This window comes from Anomalospiza imberbis, chromosome 4, assembly GCF_031753505.1.
Source record: "Anomalospiza imberbis isolate Cuckoo-Finch-1a 21T00152 chromosome 4, ASM3175350v1, whole genome shotgun sequence".
Taxonomy (NCBI): Eukaryota; Metazoa; Chordata; class Aves; order Passeriformes; family Viduidae; genus Anomalospiza; species Anomalospiza imberbis.
The window spans coordinates 34044824-34064490 of record NC_089684.1 but is presented as its reverse complement, the minus strand read 5'-3'; the positions used below and the strand labels follow the sequence as shown (position 1 = coordinate 34064490).

The 19667-nt window shown below is 39.9% G+C and overlaps 1 protein-coding gene across 5 annotated transcripts in view; it reads right to left on the bottom strand.

Annotated features, from left to right (window-relative positions):
* The window catches only part of SLC7A11 (solute carrier family 7 member 11), a 64659-nt gene that overhangs the window by 7457 nt on the left and 37535 nt on the right, over positions 1–19667 (bottom strand). For all 5 annotated transcript variants that reach the window (XM_068187876.1, XM_068187874.1, XM_068187877.1 and 2 more), the window contains 3 exons: positions 4936–5059; positions 3687–3790; positions 3121–3217 (listed from right to left, as the gene is read on the bottom strand). In XM_068187876.1, the coding sequence (XP_068043977.1) occupies positions 3121–3217; positions 3687–3790; positions 4936–5059 (325 nt within the window). The remainder of the gene's footprint in view (positions 1–3120; positions 3218–3686; positions 3791–4935; positions 5060–19667) is intronic.

Below are 19667 nucleotides of genomic sequence, written 5' to 3'. Positions count from 1 at the left end.
TAAGCTCACTGCAGGTTTACTTGCTCATTGCTGATGTAAATAATAAGAACAGTTAAGTTTTGGTCACATCTAATCATATGAAAGCAGAAATTTCTAGGTGTTTTGTGGAAGGAAGAAGTCTTAGTCCCCCGGGCTTCACAGGGAAAGTGAGCAAAGAGGACATGGCAAGGGGCAGTTCCACACCATGAGACGCCAGCTGGGCACACTGGGTTGCCACCAGCTTGGGTTTGTCTTGCAGACTTGCAGAGTGTAGACTTATTACACATTGTAAATGCAAATATTTATGAGAAGAAGGAAGAATTTAGCTGTCACTCAGGTAGCTACTTAAGAGCAGGAAGGAGAGGGGACACAAGAATAAAGACAGTTCCTCATAAAAAAATCTAGTCTGAGAGACAAGGTTTCTGTGAGGCAGGCAGAAGGTTATATATAAACTAGAGTGTTTTGTAGTGAGTTAAGATGGTTAGTGAAGGCTACGTGGATCTATTTCAAAGTAGTATCTGGACAAAAAAATGTCCTTGCATTTGGGCATGAAGGAGTAAGTCAAATTCACCATATCCCTCATTCTTCAGCAAGAGAGAAAATCCTGGAAGTGAGAGCTTTCAGGTTTATACCAAGGCAACAGGTGAAATCAACTGCAGATGCAGTAAGACACTGGGGTAAATCTTTACAAAGAGAAAAATAATTTGTATTATTTACATTTCACAGCCTCTCTCTCCTTTTTTTTCAAAGCAGTGCAGACAACATGGATTTGAATCAGAATGATCAATATTTCAAATGTGGTTCCCTGGCTTCCAACCTCTAATGACTTATAAAGTACTTGGTTCATTACATATAGATACCTATGTAAATGTCAAGGGAAATTGTACCACCAAGTTATATTGGGCAAGATTTCTTCTCTACAGACTCAACCTCTAAAAGTTTAAAATCTCAGTTATAACTATAATGCAAGCTATATACAACAATGCAAGTGAAGGAAAGCAATCAAGAAAAAATACAAGAAAGCAGGAATACAAGCAGATTGCATGATTTCTATGAGTTACAACACACATCTATCAAATTCCTCATGTTGGTGAGGAATACTTCTGGTCCAGGTAGCTCAGCTTGCAAATTGAGATGCAGATTGAAATGCAAATTGAGCTCTGTGTGGAAGCTTGAGACAAGGGGCCATGAATAGCCAGCGTTTGAGGTAACAAAAAGTATGAAAGATTGGTGACTCCAGCCAGAAGAACAGATATCTTATGATACAGCAAGAGCAGATGAAGACCAGTGAAGCCAGCAAAGTAGATGGACATGGAGATGGAGCAGGAACCAAAGACTTGGGAGGAAGAGCAAGACTTGTGGAGAGAATGTGGAGTATTAAAGGCAATGGGATTCCTTTGTCGGGGGTCCCTCCTCGGGGGCACCAGCTCAGCTGTTTCTGTGTTCCTGTGCTAGCACTAAGTGGCTTTATGGAACAAGACATCTGATATTCTGCCATGGGAAACTCAGGTTCAAAGCAGTGGGGAAACCTGGCTGGTGAGTGGGATGTGCAGGAGTCCAGTGGTGACCCATCGAGTCACCAAAGCCACCGCTGTGACGGGGCTCTGGTCCCAGCTGGGACATACCTGGCATTGGGCATGTGATTGCCAGGAAGTCTCGTGAATGGTCAGACTGGAAAATTTCTCTAGCAACATACACACATAAACAGATTTCTTAATTAAAAAAAAAGGTGTTGGGTTTTTTTTGTTTTGTTTTTTTAATTTAGCAAGTCTCAAACACATGCTCATTTTCTCAGTTTATCCTCAAAAGCTCTTTCCTTTCTTACAGTGTGTAGAACTTGAAGGAGAAATAAAATAGGGAAATGTTAAAATTACTATTGATGTAGAATATATCCTGCCACTGCTCTATTTGCAGTAAGGTGAGCTAAAAAATTGCAATTTTTGGAGGAAAGCCATCTTCATAGGAGAATCTGACTTCTTCAAAGGAAATCAATGCACTGGTGTAGCAGGACCATATGCAATAGTGGAAAATGTCTGTCAGGAAAATAAATAATATATTAATATATTTTGTGCATTTCATTCCACAAAAGAAACAGTCAATGCAATTTACCCACAAGGTATGACTACACCCAAAGAAATAAAATGCAAACTAAATGTTTATAGAAAATTAATGTCATTAAAACATTTCACCATAATCACACTGCCTAATTTTCAAAATTTCAAAACCTATGGTTACATGTGCACATATAAAATTCAACAATTCAGCAGTGAGCTTATAGGCCTCAAGAGCAAAAACCAATTTAAATTCCACAAGCATTTGCTCTTAGTAGCATAGACTCATAGGTGCATCTTTTGCTTTGGCTATAAGTCCCTAAATATGGCAGAGGCCTGTCCAGATACACTGCAGTCATTGATCACAAAAGAGGGGCTGAATACCCATGATTATGAAGACTGCATGTCAAGTGAAAATCTTCCTGGCACTATGAAAACTGAATTTTGAAGTTGGTATTTTGACATTTAGTCCTAACATTTTACCATAAAAATTAGTCTGCAAAGCTAACACACGACCAACATTTACCTTTGCTGCTTATTTTAGAAATCGGTAATAGGATTTTCACTAAAGCACCAATGGTTTTCCTGAGAAAATTTACAGACTATTTCCCAGGCATATGTTCTCTCATTTTTTAATCACCACTATGCTGGACAGCTGAGGGTTCCCCCTCTATTATCTTAGTTGCAAAACTGCTTGCATTTTTTACTATAAGGTAGTATAATGAGCCTTTAGGGTACTCCTAGATGCTGATGTTTAGTTCAGCTTTCAGTTAACTGAATCCCTTTTTTGTTTGTTTAACTGGAATTTGTTTCTCTGAAAGGGAACTAGCTCATCACTAGCAGGTTCTTAGAAATTCAGAACAATAAGATATGAATTAGATTGCAGTGATAGGCAAGAAAGCAAGGAGGAGATGATAGAATAAGAACAACTCACAGATCTCATTCCTCCTTCTCCTGTCCTCTGCCCTGCCCAAAGCCCATGTTCACATTAATAAATGAGACTCAAGCAGTGCCCAAATTCTGTTTGAATCCTCTAGAACAAGCCCATGATATGAATTCTAGTGCAGGAACATTTGTTTGTATGATTTACCAAAACAATGACAGCTGGCAGAGGAGTGTGCTTGCGGACATGAATCATGGAGAGAATTTCTGGAAGGTGACCCTCACGGGATGCAACAAAGAACATCCTGGTGGGAAATAAATGTGGACAGACTTTAAATGTGCTCATTACTGTGAGTACGCAAAGTGGTTCATGAAAGTCACAGAGCAGAGCAGAACTTCTCAGTTTTCTTTGAGGTGTTCTAAATGAAAATACTGGCAGGAGATACCCATATGCAGAAATCAAAACCATCTCTGAAGATGTCCCTTGACTGGTGTTGGGAAATAGTTAATATTTTCCCTCCAGTTTTCCTCCTTTACATGAAAAAAGCAGCCACTGATTAAGGGCTAGTCTCAGAGACATTAATTTCCAAACCATTCAAAGGATTTTAAAAATAGTACCCCAAACAAAGTGTGAAAAAGCCCTACACTTGGTAAGCAGTGTAGTCATTTATCATATCCTGCTACAGGAATAAACCCTTCTCTCCCTTCCCCTTGCTTCCATATTTTCAGTATGTCTCCCAAGCCCTCACCCCCAGGAACATCAGCAGTGCTCACCTGGAGACAGCAAAAATGCCACCATTCATAGATCCAAAGCAGGAGAGAGCAACAAACATGGGTACAGCTAAAGAGAAGTTTCCCATTAGTCGTTCGGCAAAGGTCTGTTAGAAAAGAGAGAGAAACACACAATGATTTTTCATAAAATGGGAAAGTAATTGTCCTCTATTAACAATTTATCATGGTGTTAGTTATACCCATTCTCTTCATCCCTCACTGAAAATTGAGCAGTGCATTTGTTGCCTCTTTGGTGAGAGCAGAGCTACTATAGCTAAGCTGTCCTACCTTTACTCCCGAGGGCATGTGGAAGGTCTCAAGTTGAAGCAAGGATGAAGAAGTGGAATCAGGCCCTGACTCATGTCAGTTTAAACCATTATGGCTCCAAAGAAGAACACGAAGTCCGAATAGATCAAAGTCTGTTCTGCACATCTAATACCTTTTTTCTACAGCCTTCATTGCACTCAGCTGGTACCACCCAGTGGTATAGTCTATTCATCCAGGCTTCAGGCTTTTAGGTTAGCAGACAAGCCTTAATTGGAGTTTAGGGCACCACAGGCAACATGCAGAGTTTTCATCGTGTTTATAAAATGTTTTCTTTCTAGACCTCCCATTAGGTACAGAATTTGGTCATTTTTCAAAACTCACATCAATTGAAATAGCTACAGGCAGTATCACTACTGGAAAAAAAATAGAATTATTTATGTCCTCATTGTGACTCAGATACCATAAATATAAAAATCAGTGTCATCACCACAATTCAGCAAGGACAATCAAAGAAGCATTTCCTAGCCAGGTTGCCTTGCAACTCCTTCCCGTATGAGCTCCAGTATTCACAGTAACCCCCTTCCCAAGTACTCAGGACACACATTGTACAGAGACAAAGTTACTGTATTCTGCTACACAAGATAGTTCAGAGTTCTCTCTTCCATAAATATCTGTAATTTCTGCTTCCCAGGAATTTTTCAAGCATGTGCTTGTCTATGAAATGTAAGTCTTATTGACTGTGTTATAAGTGGTAAATTAATACAGTCCAATGTTACATTATAAATGCTACTGATGGCCTGAACTGCAATCCCACTGCAATCAGTCAAAAATCAACTTTCACTGGGATGCTAATAAGTGCTGCCATACTAAAACCTTCCTGGATGTGTCCACCCAATCTTTTTGTGTCCAGCCTGAAAATAAGAATAATATCAACAAACATAACTGCAGCAGGAATATATCCTTGTATTTTTCTTCTGTAACTTACCACTGCTACAGCTTTTGAAAGCAGCAATTCCCCAGCACTGATTGTAGTGAAATAAGCCACGTTTGTTAACACATAGCCAACTGTGACGATAATCATTGAAATGCATATTGCGAGGGGTATGTTTCTGAAATACACAAGGCAGCTCATTATTTTGCAATCTGGTTGTTAATCCCTGAACATAAAACAAATAACATGGGAAAAAGCCACTAATGATGGTGAATGCACGTTTGGTGATCCCAAAATATCATCATTAGAAACTACCAGTCAAAAAAGGAATAAACAAAACCCTGTAGACAAAGGAAATAAGTTTGTAATGAAAAGGTGAGAAACCATTTGAGGGAGGAGTTCTTTGGGGATACCAAGGGGCTTGTGGCCCCCATGCTTCCCATGGGTCCCCCACTTCCCATTTAAGTTTGCCTGCTCAGATTGACTTGTAAACTAATCCCAAACACCTGGAGGCATTTGACATCTTCCCCTGGATACCAAAATATCCAGCATGCAAAATTCTGCCCTTTCCTCCTGGGTGTATTTCTTCCTTTACACACCTTACCACATCCCGGAGATCTCTCTCACTATTCAGGGGAACATGAGAGCAGAACATGACAGAAAGGGAAACAGTACAAAATTGTAAATTTAGCACAGCACAAATGGTATTGAAAAGCACAACCCCCTGCTGTCCTACCTAAAAGACAGAACAACAACAAACAAATAAATAATAATGCCAAACTTTTATATAGCATGTCCTAGTCAGAAAAGCAGAATTATTTCTGTTTTTAAAAGGAGGAACAGAGGCACAGTGAATTTGTCCAAAGCCACACTGCAAGCAAACATTTGAGTCAGGAGAAAAACCCAGATACCCCAAGTGTTACGCTAGTCTCTTTCCACCGAATATTATTGGTATATACATCACACCAAGAAAAAACTCAGATCTGAAACCAATCCTTTAGTTCCAAGATGTATGGTCCCTCTGCGGAGAGCTGAGAGCTCCTCGTTCATGGCTGGTTCCCTCCAGCTGTCTACATTAAGGTTGCTTTTGGAGGGATGGAGAGGTTGCCATATTTAAAGAAGGTCACCCCAGCAGGTGGCTAAAGGAAAGACAGAACTAGGAATTCTGGTATTCCAGAAGAGATCACAAGCACATTTCTCAAGGGCTATTGTAATCACCTCAAAGGAAAAAATATTTTGAAAACCAACACAAAGATCCATTCTTTTCTAATATTTTTCTCAAAGAAACACAGCCAGGTAAGAATTTAAGGTTCTTCTTCACTTTATTTCTCAAATAGATCCTTCACATCAGTATGACTGTAAGAGCTGAAAACATGCTCTAACCCTGAGACTCAATATATAAATGGATTTATAAATAAGGAAAGCAGGACAGTATCATTGTTACGCATCTTGCCCACCTCATGGTGTCAAATGCTCCCCTTAACCCAGACACACAGGTACGTAAGAGGATCATGCTAGTAATGTAACACCAAATCTGGGTAGACATCATTATACTGTATTAAGCCACGGCTACCTCATGCACACATCTCAGGTGAAGAAATTGGAAGAAGGGAAGCCAGTCAACTTGTAGGATGTGTTAGTTGATGGAGAAGATGACAGAAAGGACTAGAACAAAGAGCCTAGAATAGAGGTGCTGTATTGCTGGAAAGCCTGCAGTCATAGAGACAAGAAATACTGCAGCTCTGTGTGGCAATAATATATGCCAAAATGGGGTTTGTAAGTTAGATAGATAATATAAGTCAAAATGGGGTCTGTAAGTTGCCAGATGTATTGCAATAATTTGGGTTAAGTTTCTTACCTGACCTGGGTGTAAACTGAATTCAATCCTCTTAGCATCTGATTCAAGGTAGGGATACATGGATTTAAAGCCTCTCAGGGCAGTTATTTTATCTGTATTTTCTGCATCGCCGATGAATGCTTCAACCATCAAGCTTTTGGAAAAATCAACCCTGACTTCAACGTCAAAAAGAGTGTTTTCAGCCAAATGTAGCATATTTGGACTTTTTTCACAAATACCATTTAAATGACTGAAAGCATATTGCTAAACTTAACAAATTATCTTTGTTTGTTCTAACTTTTACTAAACACTTAATATTCACATCTAATTTAAATCCCAGTTTAACTTCTGCTAAAACAATATGGCAATACAAAACGGGGCAGGGGTGGGGTGAGTACGGGGCGGGGGGGGGCGGAGGGGGGGAGGGGGTTATGCTTCGAAGAATCATGCTTCCAAACGTGACCATTATCCTAGCACTGCAAGTCCTGCTTTGTTATGCTGCAGAGTGCTAACGCCCTTGGATAGTAATACCAACAAAGAAACACACTCAGAAGAATAAAACCCCTAAGCAAGCCAGAACTAGTCAGGAAGCACTATTCATTAGAAAGGCTGCAAATATTCATTAGAAAGGCTGCAAATCATAACCAAGCGCCTGGAGCAGCACGAGGGATGCTGTGACTTCTAAGCTCCCAAGTCCCTGTTCTTGAAGGAAAGAAGTGCTCAGGCTGCACTGCCTTTTGTCTCCTGGCAGAAGTGAGCTTTCAGAGGGCTGTGTACGCCTGCATAAATCTTCCAAGTGCTGCTTATTACCCACTGCTTCCAGTGACAGATTCAGACAGAAATAAAAGGCCAGTTTCAAGATTTCAGGGATAAGCAGTACAGTATGGTTCACTTCTCACTGGCACCTCCGTTCAGACTCGCATTGGTTCTCAAATCACCTGAAAACACAGGCAGACAGGTAGGAACCATATGCAAAACCACTGAGTGAGAGCTTATATTGTGTCTTTTCTATCCATCGAATTTAAGAGACAATTCCCAATTTGCAACAGGATCCCATTATCAGACTCTCTGCTGTGAACTACAGCCTCCACACTAGAATAAAAGCTGTAATGCCATTAGCAATAAAGACTACCTCCTTTCCTTAGACGATTGCTGTATCAATTTTCTTGGAATAATTTATATATTCTCCAAACTTCCAAATATTGTCTCTAAATAAGAAAAATCACACCTGAGTCCTATTCTCCATTAAATTACCTCTATTAATGCAGTTTCCACCTTTTCACTTCTGCATTCAATGAATCACACACAACACAGGGTATCCACAATACTGATCAGCCATGTTTCTGATGTTAAACAAATTCACAGCTGCCTCACAGCCAGCTGAGACTTTTGGACTAGAGAGAGAAAATTCAAGAATTGATTAGAAGGGAAAGCTGCTGCCAGGAAAGTCTTTTTGCAATACTCATGTCGTCTCCGAAAACTTTGAAGAAAATCAGTATCAAAGGGAATCTGAAGAAATCTGAATCAGGACAATGTTGACCTTATAATTAAACAGTCTTTTAAAAAGTGGGTGAGAGACAATTAGGATAGCTTCTATGTAGCTGAAAGTTGACTTAAATTTAATTGAATCTCCATACCTTTTAAGACTTACTCATCCCTAGCTGCTATTCAAAGCTAAATCTTCCCCTTCTGCCCTTTATACAGAGCAACTGAAATGAAGAATCACACTTGAACAAAGAGAACATTTACCTTGTGATTCCCAGAAAAAGCGACACCAAGGAGCCTACCATCACAGAGAAGTTCAGCTTTGGGAATACAGCTAGCCCATCCTGTGCTATACAGGGCTGAAATGGTTGCCAAGCAATGCTGTATATTGCTTAGAAGCAAATTTCCTTCCTCTAGAGCCTGTAAAAGGTACCAGAATTAGGGCATATGGCTCAGTTAATCAGGATAACCACTGGGTTTTGCATTTAACCTTCAGTGTTGCAGCATCATAGACCTTCTGATAATCAGCTAGAGTACATCTCCACTCCTACAAAAATTTTTGCAAGAAAAAACTGAAAGCAGAGCAAGCAAGAAAAAGGAAAAAAAATATAGAAGGAAAAAGAGAAAGAAAGCCAGAGCAAGAACCTAAGGATGAGAAAAACCATGTCAATAAATCAGCTGAGGAACATTCCTAGAAATGTACAGCACATATCCCAGGTTAATGGCAACTTCTACAACAGCAAACAGTGAGCATTAAGAGCTGTGCCAACTGAGGGTTGTTTTTCCTATGAAATGACAGCCACACAGTCAAAGACATCCCTCCAAGCCAGCTGAGTTCACAACCGTGAAGCACCTTGTTGTCGCATTCTTTGTCACTTAGAGGTCATACCAAAATGTTTTCCTTGCATCCATATCAAAGCCAGGTTTTACAAATTTTCATCATAGTCACCTGTCCTGGACAAAGCTGCACTAGCAGGACCCAGCCAGGAAGCATAAATAAAAAGGTCTAAATAAATAACTTAATTACTGATAAAGTTACATGAAATTACATCATAATTTACATCATATAATTTTGCATATAAATTTAGAATTAAAATAGTAAAGAAGGAGAGAAATCCTAATTCCCCCGCATGATTCATGGGCTAGGATTTGCTTCATTTTCATGAGCATGATGCTTTATGTTCTATATTTCCTTAGTTGAAAATTTACCACCAGAGGAGCTTCAAAAGTTCCCTTGTGCAATAATTTATTCACCATTTGCAATCTGCTAAGCAATTTTCCAAATGAACTCTTTCCAGATTTTGGCTCTCTTAAAAAAAAAAAAAAATCTAATCATCCACTGAACTGCCCATAACACCAAAGCTTGGCAGAAAAATAGCAAATTTATCACAAGAGTAAATTTATCCAAATAAACAGACACTGGGGAAAAATAATAACCAAATTCAGAAAGTGGCAAGAGAAATTTAATATTCCCAGGACTTCAGTGCAAGACTAGAAGACATACAGGCTTGCCTTAGTAAGTGCTGTGTTCCAGAGTCCAGACTATGTCTCTCACCATTCCCAGGTGATCATTCCATGAGGTGTGGCAATCCCAAATGCTGGACAGCAAGCAGCACATTTCGATATAAACTCACTTATCCCTGACATGTTTTTCATGTAAAAAGCAGCCTATAAGACAAGACATTACACTGAAGGGGTGAAATCGTCCTCACCATGCCAACAGGTGAAAAAACTACAGTCTCATCCATCTGCTAGAAGAAAAGGCAGATGTAAAACTTCAAAGGAGGTCACTTTCCAGTACTAAATCAAAGCCAGGAATAGAGAGACAGAAGGGATGGGCATCATCACAGCACCTCTCAAATCCACATATTTCTACATGCTAACCAGTGTCTCAGCAACTGCTGACTTCAGTGACAAGCTATTATTATTTTGTTTATTGAAGATTCCAATCAGCAAATCATCTCTTCCCTTCACTGCCTTCCAATATGTTCCATCCTTATGTTCCAGATCAGAGGAACTCGCAGTCTGTGGGCTTGCAGCTTAGACAATATTCAGTTACATAACTGCCCTTCGTCATCCTGTGATCTTTTTTTTTTTATTTTGATAGGAGGAATGAATGAAAGAAAAGCCCAGTCATTAAACTGCACTCTCATTTGCACCACCACATGCTCCATGGATACTACTGCTGGAGTGAAGTCTTAAAGGGCTCCCCTTATTCATTTCAGTGCTTTGGTTCCATATCTCTTCCTTCAGAGACACAGCAGCATGACACTGGGATAAAAGAGTGAAGAATCAGGCTACAGTCTGCATTTAAAAGCCTTCTTGCCTTCTAACACCTAGCAAGACAAGAAAAGAGCTTCTGCTGTGCTAATTACTTATTGTTTTCTCAGTGTTTGTCTTCACTGGTTCAGATTATAATTGCTTACAGTTCGTAAATAGGGTCTTCCATGACCAACTGACTTTAAAGGGTCATACTGTGTTATCAGTGTGCTGCAAAAAGCAGGAAATTTTATTAACTTCTGAGATGTTTTCAGCACTTTTTCCAACAGGTTTTCCTCAAAATCTAATTAGCATAAATACTGCCTTATGACTTAGGTGTTAATTGCACAGGGTAGCACTCTTTTCCATAAAATATCTCCTTTCAGGCAAACCCGCTCAGCTCAAGCATCAAGAAGGAAATCTGTCCAGAGCCCTTGAGAAACTGAGAAGAGTTGTTATGCTCACAAGGGGAGTTGCTTTATTTTAGTAGATATTTAAAGTTGGCTATGATGTCTTTGTGTACAAACTCAGGTTGCCAAGCCAGGTGTGACCAGAGTGCTCATTTATGTCAAGTCCCACCCTGTCAAGTCAATATCTTTTATGAAACATCTTTCTTGGAAGAGCAGAATGAACTCTGAAACTTGGACTACCAGCCAGAGACACTCCTCATGGTCAAGCAGGATCCTGAATCATTTTGCATGGAGTGGAATGCACTACTGGCATTCCCAAAGAAAACTATGTCAACACAGCAGATATCAAAGATGACAGCTAAACACACAAAGGACTTTTAAGATTACAGAACTAAATATTAGTCTGTCTGTCTCTGCTTAGCCATGTCTTGTATAGTAGGCATGTGAGCACTCTTAGGAGCCAGAAATTGAGCACAAGAGCCAGCACACAGAACTACTATGGGGGCTAATTTTTTAAATCTCTTTAAAATAAAAAATGGAATACAGATTTGAAACATAAAATATTGATGACCTCCTGTGATTTCTAAGTCAACTCTATTTCCCTAAGTACATCAAGTGCCAGAGTTCAACATCTTCATGGTACCTCAGTTGCAAACTTATTGTACAAAGTTTATGACTATTTCCAAAAGACGTGTGAATAACCAAAAGTGGCTTTTATTTTGCACTGTAACTTGACCCCAAGTTACATCCCTCCTGAGAACCTGAAAGTCCCAAGGAGCTTACTTTTCTTTCCTATTGCTGTAGTCATACCTGCAGGGAACTAGGCCTACCCAGGAAGTCAAGTGTGCTTATTGTTAGTCTGGGAGGCTTAACCAGAGAACAGCCAGGTGCCTGGGAAATGCAGGATCTCTAGCAAAGGATCTGCATTTTACATTTCAGAACATGAAATGGTAGTGAAGATGCCCAGAAGACAATGGTTATTTTCCTAGTGTATTGCAATAAAAGTAAGGTTTAGGTTAACATTTAACCTAGTTAAAAGGTTGTCTGCCACTCTTTCAAAAGCTTGCCTTTTAAAAAGCAGCAGAATCTAAATTCAGAGGATTCAAATACAAATATACTGTCACTCCTGAGTTTGGTGAATGACTTCTATGTTTCTATCTTACATCATCATTTAACATCACCCTCCTTTTATCTCATTTGTGGGAAACCTTAATGTTCTCGAGGAAGTTTGTGACCTTTTCCACTAGAGACAAAACCTCAGATCTTACCTTTATTGTCCAGCTCTTTCCCAGCCAGAAGATGAAAGGACCACCTCTGCTTTCTCAAAAATTTCCACCCATTTTTTTTTTTTTTCTTCTGAGGTCTATTTGTTGGAAGTGCTCCCAGTACTGCCAGTAGTGTAGATCATGGTGAGAAGCACTTGTAAATCACATTGCTTACTTGGAGACAAGGAAGCCATAACAACAAACCTGACAAAGGGCTGTAAAAACAAAACATCTGCCCGCACCCAGCTCCTGTATGGAAATGAAGAGGAAAGGGGAAGAGGCACAATCCATAGCACTTCCTCCAAGCTGCTTTATTTACTGAGTCTAGGGAATCTAACCTCCTCTTAACTGCTCCATACCAACACATACCTCATTGCCGGACTTAAATAAATGTAAAGGGGAGGAAGTAAAGTAATTGTGCACAAAAGTAGTTTAATTTATTACCAGGGGCTCTCCTGGGAATTTGAAAATATGAATTCCCTGAGCACCTGATTTATGAACAGTGTCTGCTTTCTCCAGACAGGATCACCTTTCTTAGGAAAGATGGACCACTGGCAGTAGCTGGCAGTGGGGCAGTGAGGGATATTTAGCTGAGAAACCTAAGCCATCATCTACTGCATAACAATATCATGGCCAGGGAAAGAGATCACGGTGGTTGTGAAAGCAATCCCACTAAAAACCTTGCTGCCTGCCACAGTACCCTCCCCACACTCCCACAAGTACCTCAGTGCTTGCAGGGAGCAGGGCTGGGGTGGAAGCAGAGCCCTGCCTTGATCTATGTGTATTTCTATTGCCTACACCAACGTTACATGTTTGTAATTTGGGCCAGGGCAAGTGGCAGAGCAACACTTTGAGGAATGCAAGGGAGCAGGCTGCCAAGGCTGCTTTCATTCCCAAAATGATCTACTTATGCTCACAGTCTGGCAACAAATAGCCTGAATACAAAACCCCTCACTCAGTTCCAGTGCAAGGTACAGGAAGGAATGCTACCCCTTTAACCCCTCTAAAAGCTGAATTTTTTTGGGAAACATCAGTGGTAGCATATTAATGACTCTTTATGTTAATAAAGGAAGGTAAATGTTTAGGTGCACAGAGCACGGAGGGAAGAGCACATGTCTCTATGTGTATGTGCATAAAGGAGCCAGATTTTTCATACTTGCTGAATTCCTTGACATTTAATTTTGAGCAGGAAAGTTTCCACAATGCCAAGGATCATAAAGGAACAATTGCACCGTTTGGTGATGAAAAGAGCAGCTATTTGTAATAAGGAGCACCATGGAAACTGAAATAACATTTACCAAGAGAGGCTCTTCTTCTGAAGGAATTAAAAACGAGAAAAAGGGTAAACACGGGTGCCTTAAAGCATTAGCATTTTTAAAGATACAAAAAGGTGTAAATGAAATTAAAAGAACATGTCTTAACAATACTGCACTGCCACAAAGGTGGCTATCTGGCAGATAAATTGTTTTCTCTGCAGAAAGCAGGGAAATTCTGGTCTTGCTAAGGACAGCCCAGCAGAGCACCTACAGATGTGGGACAGCCCATATAGCACACTGAAATAACTCTGCAGGAGTTCTGACATAGAACAGAAATCCAGAAAACTTCAAATGTGAGCTTAAATATGCTTTTGCAGCACTTGAATGGAGTTCAAATGGGAATATCAAATTTTTCTATTTTATTACCTTCTGTGCTTTGAGTAGGGAAATAGTAAACTGAAATTCTCTCTCACTAAACCTTCATAATGCTGAAACTGCAATCACAGGCATAGGAGAGAAGCTTATCCTTGTCTTCTTTGATGAAGTGATATCATGAATCAAAATATGCACAATTTTCAAAATGGCCAGTAAGGCTGAGGTTTCCATTTTCTGTGTTCAAAATGAGAAATCTTAAACATAACCTTAAACCTAACCTTAGAGAGTTAATCCTGAAAGTCTGCTGCAAATCAAGTTCCCTGCAGTTGATAGTGACATGAAATAGCCAGACTGAGTAGCCTATATCAATTATCTTGGACAGTATAATCAATGAAACTCAGGATTTTAAGGCTGACTCATCTTTGCAATTGCACATTGTTCAGTGTACCCTCTGCAAAAATGCCCTATTCTTCCATGCTAAAATCATAAAATGAAAGTGATAATGAGGGTTTATACAGAATTTACCACACCATCTCTTATTGTGACCCATAGCATCACCTTAAAAGGACCATGTACTGGTGCCATTAAAAATCCCTATACCCTGGCACTCCACAGCACCCTGTCCAGCACCAGCCTCCCTGACATCTGCATTTGAGAGTAAACTTAGATAATCATAGAAAGGTTTAGGTTGAAAGGGGCCGTTAAATGTCATGTACTACTTCCCTACTTCCCTGGGAAGAGCACAGACACCTTCCATTAGATCAGACTGCTCAGAACCCACCAAACCCGGCCTTGAATGTTTCTGGGGATAGGGCATCTACCACTGCCCCAGGCAACCCATTCCACTGCTTTACAATCCTCATTGTAAACCCCTTCTTCCACGTAGTTAATCTAAACCTCTTCTCCTTTGGTTTAAAATCATTACCTCTTTTTCTATAGATTGCAACAGATCCTGCTAAAAATTCAGTCTTCATTTTTCTTGGAGGACCCCATTTAAAAACACCAGCTCTGGGGAACTGGACTTTCAGTAACCAAAATAAACACAAAGCAAATGGCAGCTTTTGAGCCTCTGTGGGCAAAATTGTGTTCATAAAAGCAGAGAAAATACGTAATTCACTGCGCTCCAGGGTCATTCTAGAACAGCATCGTGACTCTGTCAACACTTAACATCAAACTGAGGTACCCTACAGTTTGGATCTATTCATGTCTGGGATAGCCTGCAACTAAGAAAAAGCCTCTCCTCATGACTTTTCCAGTCACCAAGCAAGAATCCTAAAGCATTTCTGCTTATTTTCACATCCATTGAAAAATTTCTTCCTTAGACTCACAAGCAGCTTATTCTGTAATGGGAGTTTTGCCCAGTGAAAATTAATTTCATGGTCTTCTATGTTCCTTGTGGATAAATCTTTACTTTTATCTGGTTTTGCTTAGCAACTGTTTTTTCCTGTAATAAACAGATATGATAAACTAGAAGTGCCTGTCATTCCTTTACAGTGTTGGATGAATGCAAATTTTCTTTCCTTTAAAATACCCCCACATAGAAGTTAAACCTCTTGTCATACCAGAGTGCTCCTATTCATTATCCATTTTCATTATCTACGGAGGAAGTCTCTAAATTGCTGTTAGATCTTTTTAAATGACGGTATCAAAACTATTCTTGTAAGGGATTTACCATTCCATCACACTTCAAAAAATTAAATACTGTTATTATATAGTCCACTTTTTCACAATAAATAAAACATAATGACAAGGTGAAGATGCAAATAACAGCACTTGTTCAACAGCAAGTGCTACAAGTGAATGAGGATAGACATAATAAACCACAGCACCACAACAAGTGAAATGCAGATTATTCACTTCACAGCACCCCTGAAGCGTTAATAATCTTATATAAATCCTCTTAGTTTACATTTCATGGATATGGGCTGTACTGTAATTTAAATGACTAAAAAGCCTAATGATCACTTAGTTAACAATAGTTGTTCCATACATCAAATATTACTGTCACTGTGTTTAAAATTCCAATATATTCACAGCCAAATATCAACGTGTAAGCTACACTGTAAATGAACATCTGCACACCCATAAGCACTCACATAAGACAGCCACCATGCTGTGAAGGGGTGTGCAGGGGATTAAGAATCTTAACATTCACTAGGTAAGATCAATGCTCCCAGATGGAAATTCTGCTGTAATACAGGAAATTATGTCCTCATCTGCAGGAAAGATGTACAAAGCCAAATTGTCTCATTTTTATATGACTATTACATATCTTAAATACAAGCCAGCAATCTCACTACCTATTAAAGATGAACAATCAGATAAGAGAACCCCATTTAATGTCTCATACCAAAAAATGTGTCAGAGTGAGTTATTGTGAAGTAAGTGGAATATATTCCTTCTCTTGTGTGCATAATACCATTGCTATTGGAATTTTGACCATGGCAACTACTCATGGTGGCATGGCATGTGTTAATGGCTCTTCGTGCATTATGAAACTCCAATCTCATGTGCATGACTGCAATGAAGAACATACGGCCCTTGCAATTTTTGTTGCCTATTGCTTTGTTTGTATTTCATTCACCGATTTTGTATCTTATCCCAGTAAAAAATGCTGTCTTACTTTCTCTAACAGTCATCTCACCACCTCTGTCAGATGGTGTCAGCCAGCATCAGCCTAATGGTGCTCCAATAAAAGATTTACTGATAATGGCAAGCAAGATGCTGCTACATGTGCTGGTATAACACCCTGCTTACCTAACACTCACTGCCTTAGCACTCTGCTCTTCCTCATTTTTGAGATTCAACATTAAAAAGAAAAGGAAATAAAAAGTGGCAGAAGAGGGTCATTCTCTTCTGGCTCCAGGAGAGGATGCACCACATACAGATCACAACACTGCACTATGAATTAAAGTAGCTGTTGGTGCCCTATATAACTAACCATATATAGTGGGGGTGGCTTGCTTTCACAAATACCAGGATAAATGGCTATGAGACCTCTTTCTCTATACCCAGGCTATAAACAACACTGACAGTACCCATGAGAAAAGGCTGATCTACAATTTCATAAGGAAGTTCATGCTCTTGACTGGGGTTTACAGTGAGATTTCAGTGCTATTTGAAACACAGATTTAAATCTCAGACCAAAACATTAGGATGAGTGCTCTAAGTCACCTTCACAAGAGCTAATGCCATTGGTAAACTGAGAAATAAGAGCTCAAACATCAGACAAAACCGGGTTCCAGTTTTAAAGTGGGAAGGAGAAAATATGGGAGAGGTTTATCTACAATGCAGAGCAGCACCCACACTAGAAGTTCTATAAAACATACATGCTTTCACAAAGAGTGCAACACCCCTAGGACCCAGGACAGGAGATGTGAGGTGCAGCTGCAGTGACTGTTCTGAACCACCTCAGCTGGACTTGTCACCCAAGTGAATTTACTCATTTTTCTATCTACTCCTAATACACTGTTGCCCATCACTTTTACAGTCATTCCAGTCAGGCCTCTGGCTTATGAACCACCAAAAGAGAATGAAAATGTCTAATGGAACCTTCACTGTGGCTAAGAGAAGAGCTGCTCAGCTCTGAGAAACCCATCATCTCTCCAGTAAAATACACTGTTCTACAGCAGAACATCAGTCTTGCAAAGGATTTTTATTCCCACCATTTTGCTGAGCAACTCAGGTTCCCCATAAAGAGGAAACTGTCACCCTTCTGTGCAGGTATTGCTATGTCCCTCAGTGAAACAGAAATTGATGCTATAACAGTTTTGCATGTTTTTCAGCTGGTGAAAATGAAGGAAAATCCAGGGCAATGGAAACTTCGAAGGTTACAATGTTTTGCATTACATTACCCTGCTGGTAAAGCAGACTGCAATTTTCCTAGCTACTCAGAGAAACTGTGGATAAACATTTGTTTTACTTCCTTAGGAGAGCTGATTCATAGTAACCATGATTCACATAAACAAACAGAAGTGATTTTAAAAAAACAAAAGAGTAAAACCAGCAACAGGAAAGAAAACAAATCTTACACTCAGCAGGTTATCACATTGGCAAACAAAATGAGCCACGAGACCTAGAAAGGAGCAGTTTGCTGTGCAGTGGCACGACACCATGCACCACACACTGAATAGCCAATGCAGGGACAGACAGGGACAGACAGGGCCAGCACGTGGGCTTGTCACATCCTCACACCTTGGAGACACCAAAGCTCCATGAAACAGAGTGGCTGCGGGACCCTCTGCAGCAGCCAGCCACAATCTTGGCAGCCGAGACACACCTTCTCCCCTCTGGAGCCGGAGGGAGAGCAGTAAGCTCCAGCTGAGTTCCCTGGATTTTGCTTCCTCAAAAGAGGTGCCACAGGTTTGGCAAAGGAAAACCCATTTGAGGGCTTGTATTCTACGTGTCCACTTCCATGTAGATGTTTGCCCCTTCTGTGTACACTGCAAGCAAAACTTCACCCATACCTTCCACTGTCACCAACGAATTAATGAAAGAAGTCACTTGTACAAGTCAAAAGATTGAAATCCTACAATAGTTTTGGTTGGAAGGGACTTTAAAGACCATCCAGTTCCAACCCTCTGCCATGGGCAGTGACACCATCCCCTTGACCAGTTTGCTCAATCCTCATCCCCTCAGAAGAAATCAGTCCAGACCCCCTTTCTCCACTGGCCCTAGATAAAAAATGAGGTAAGGACATGCATCACAGCAGCCCAGGCATTTGCATGTCCATTCATCCGGTGAGTTTGCAGGAACCTCTCCCACCCATCTCTCCTGCAGTAGGATCCTGCCCCAGTGATGCATTTTTAGAATTATCAAATAGTTCTAACAAATAATCTTCAAAAAGTTTCAGTTGCCTCCAGAATTGTGAAGGAATTCATTCAGTAATTTTCATTTCAAGTTGGTTCTTTTATCCTAAGCCACAGAGTCTACATAAACAGAAACAAACATATCAAAGCAATGACTTCTGAAGTATTGCCTTAATGTAGATCTGCCTTAGAGGAGGACAATCCCTCAGGCAGCATGCACTCCCACCCTGCTTTACCATCCTCCCTCCCAACAGCACACAGAGAGCAGAACCACTACTATCCCCCTGTCCTGGTATATATCAATATGGTATTATACTCTCTGCCCTTGCAATTTCCCTTTTTCCTTCCATCCTCCACCTACGTTTGCTGAATAGATTTGATTTTTCAGGTAGCTGACTACCTTCCTGATTTCTAATGTCTTGGTGGTATCCTTATTACATTTTTGAGACATAAAGGAGTTAGAATCAGATTCTATATCAGACAGTTAGGGGAAAAAGAGCAAAGGCAGCACTATAATTTGAACACACATATCCACAGATAAAACCCAGCACAGCAATACTGTATCTAACCGTGCATCTATAGCACTCATTTTTATTCTGCCATTTTCCCACTCATTCTTCTCCAACACCCATGCCAGGTGTGTGCTACAAGTTAAGTCTGTATGAAATAATAATTCAGTCTATAAAAATCAAACAAATACATAGAAAAAGACAACTACTGTGTTTCTTTATTGTGCCCAAAAGTTTAGGTATGAAAACTGCATTGCCTAGTCCTGAATATTTCCATGGCCTTCAGCTCAACTTTTATGATAGTAGGATTATTTTATACAAGGAATATAAATGTTAGAACAGGCAATTATACAAGTGACCTTGCCTTGCTTCATTCAATAGTGAATTATTAGTCTTCTCAAGTGCAGTTTTATAAGACATCCTTATTGTCTTAATTAATGATCAAGGTACATCTTTCAAATCTTTACAGACATTATAGATTACATCACTCTCTTTTCTAATTTAAACATTGACTGGCATATCAGTTTAAACCCTGCCACAAGTAACTCTTCACTGCAGTCAATTTCTAAACAGACATCACTT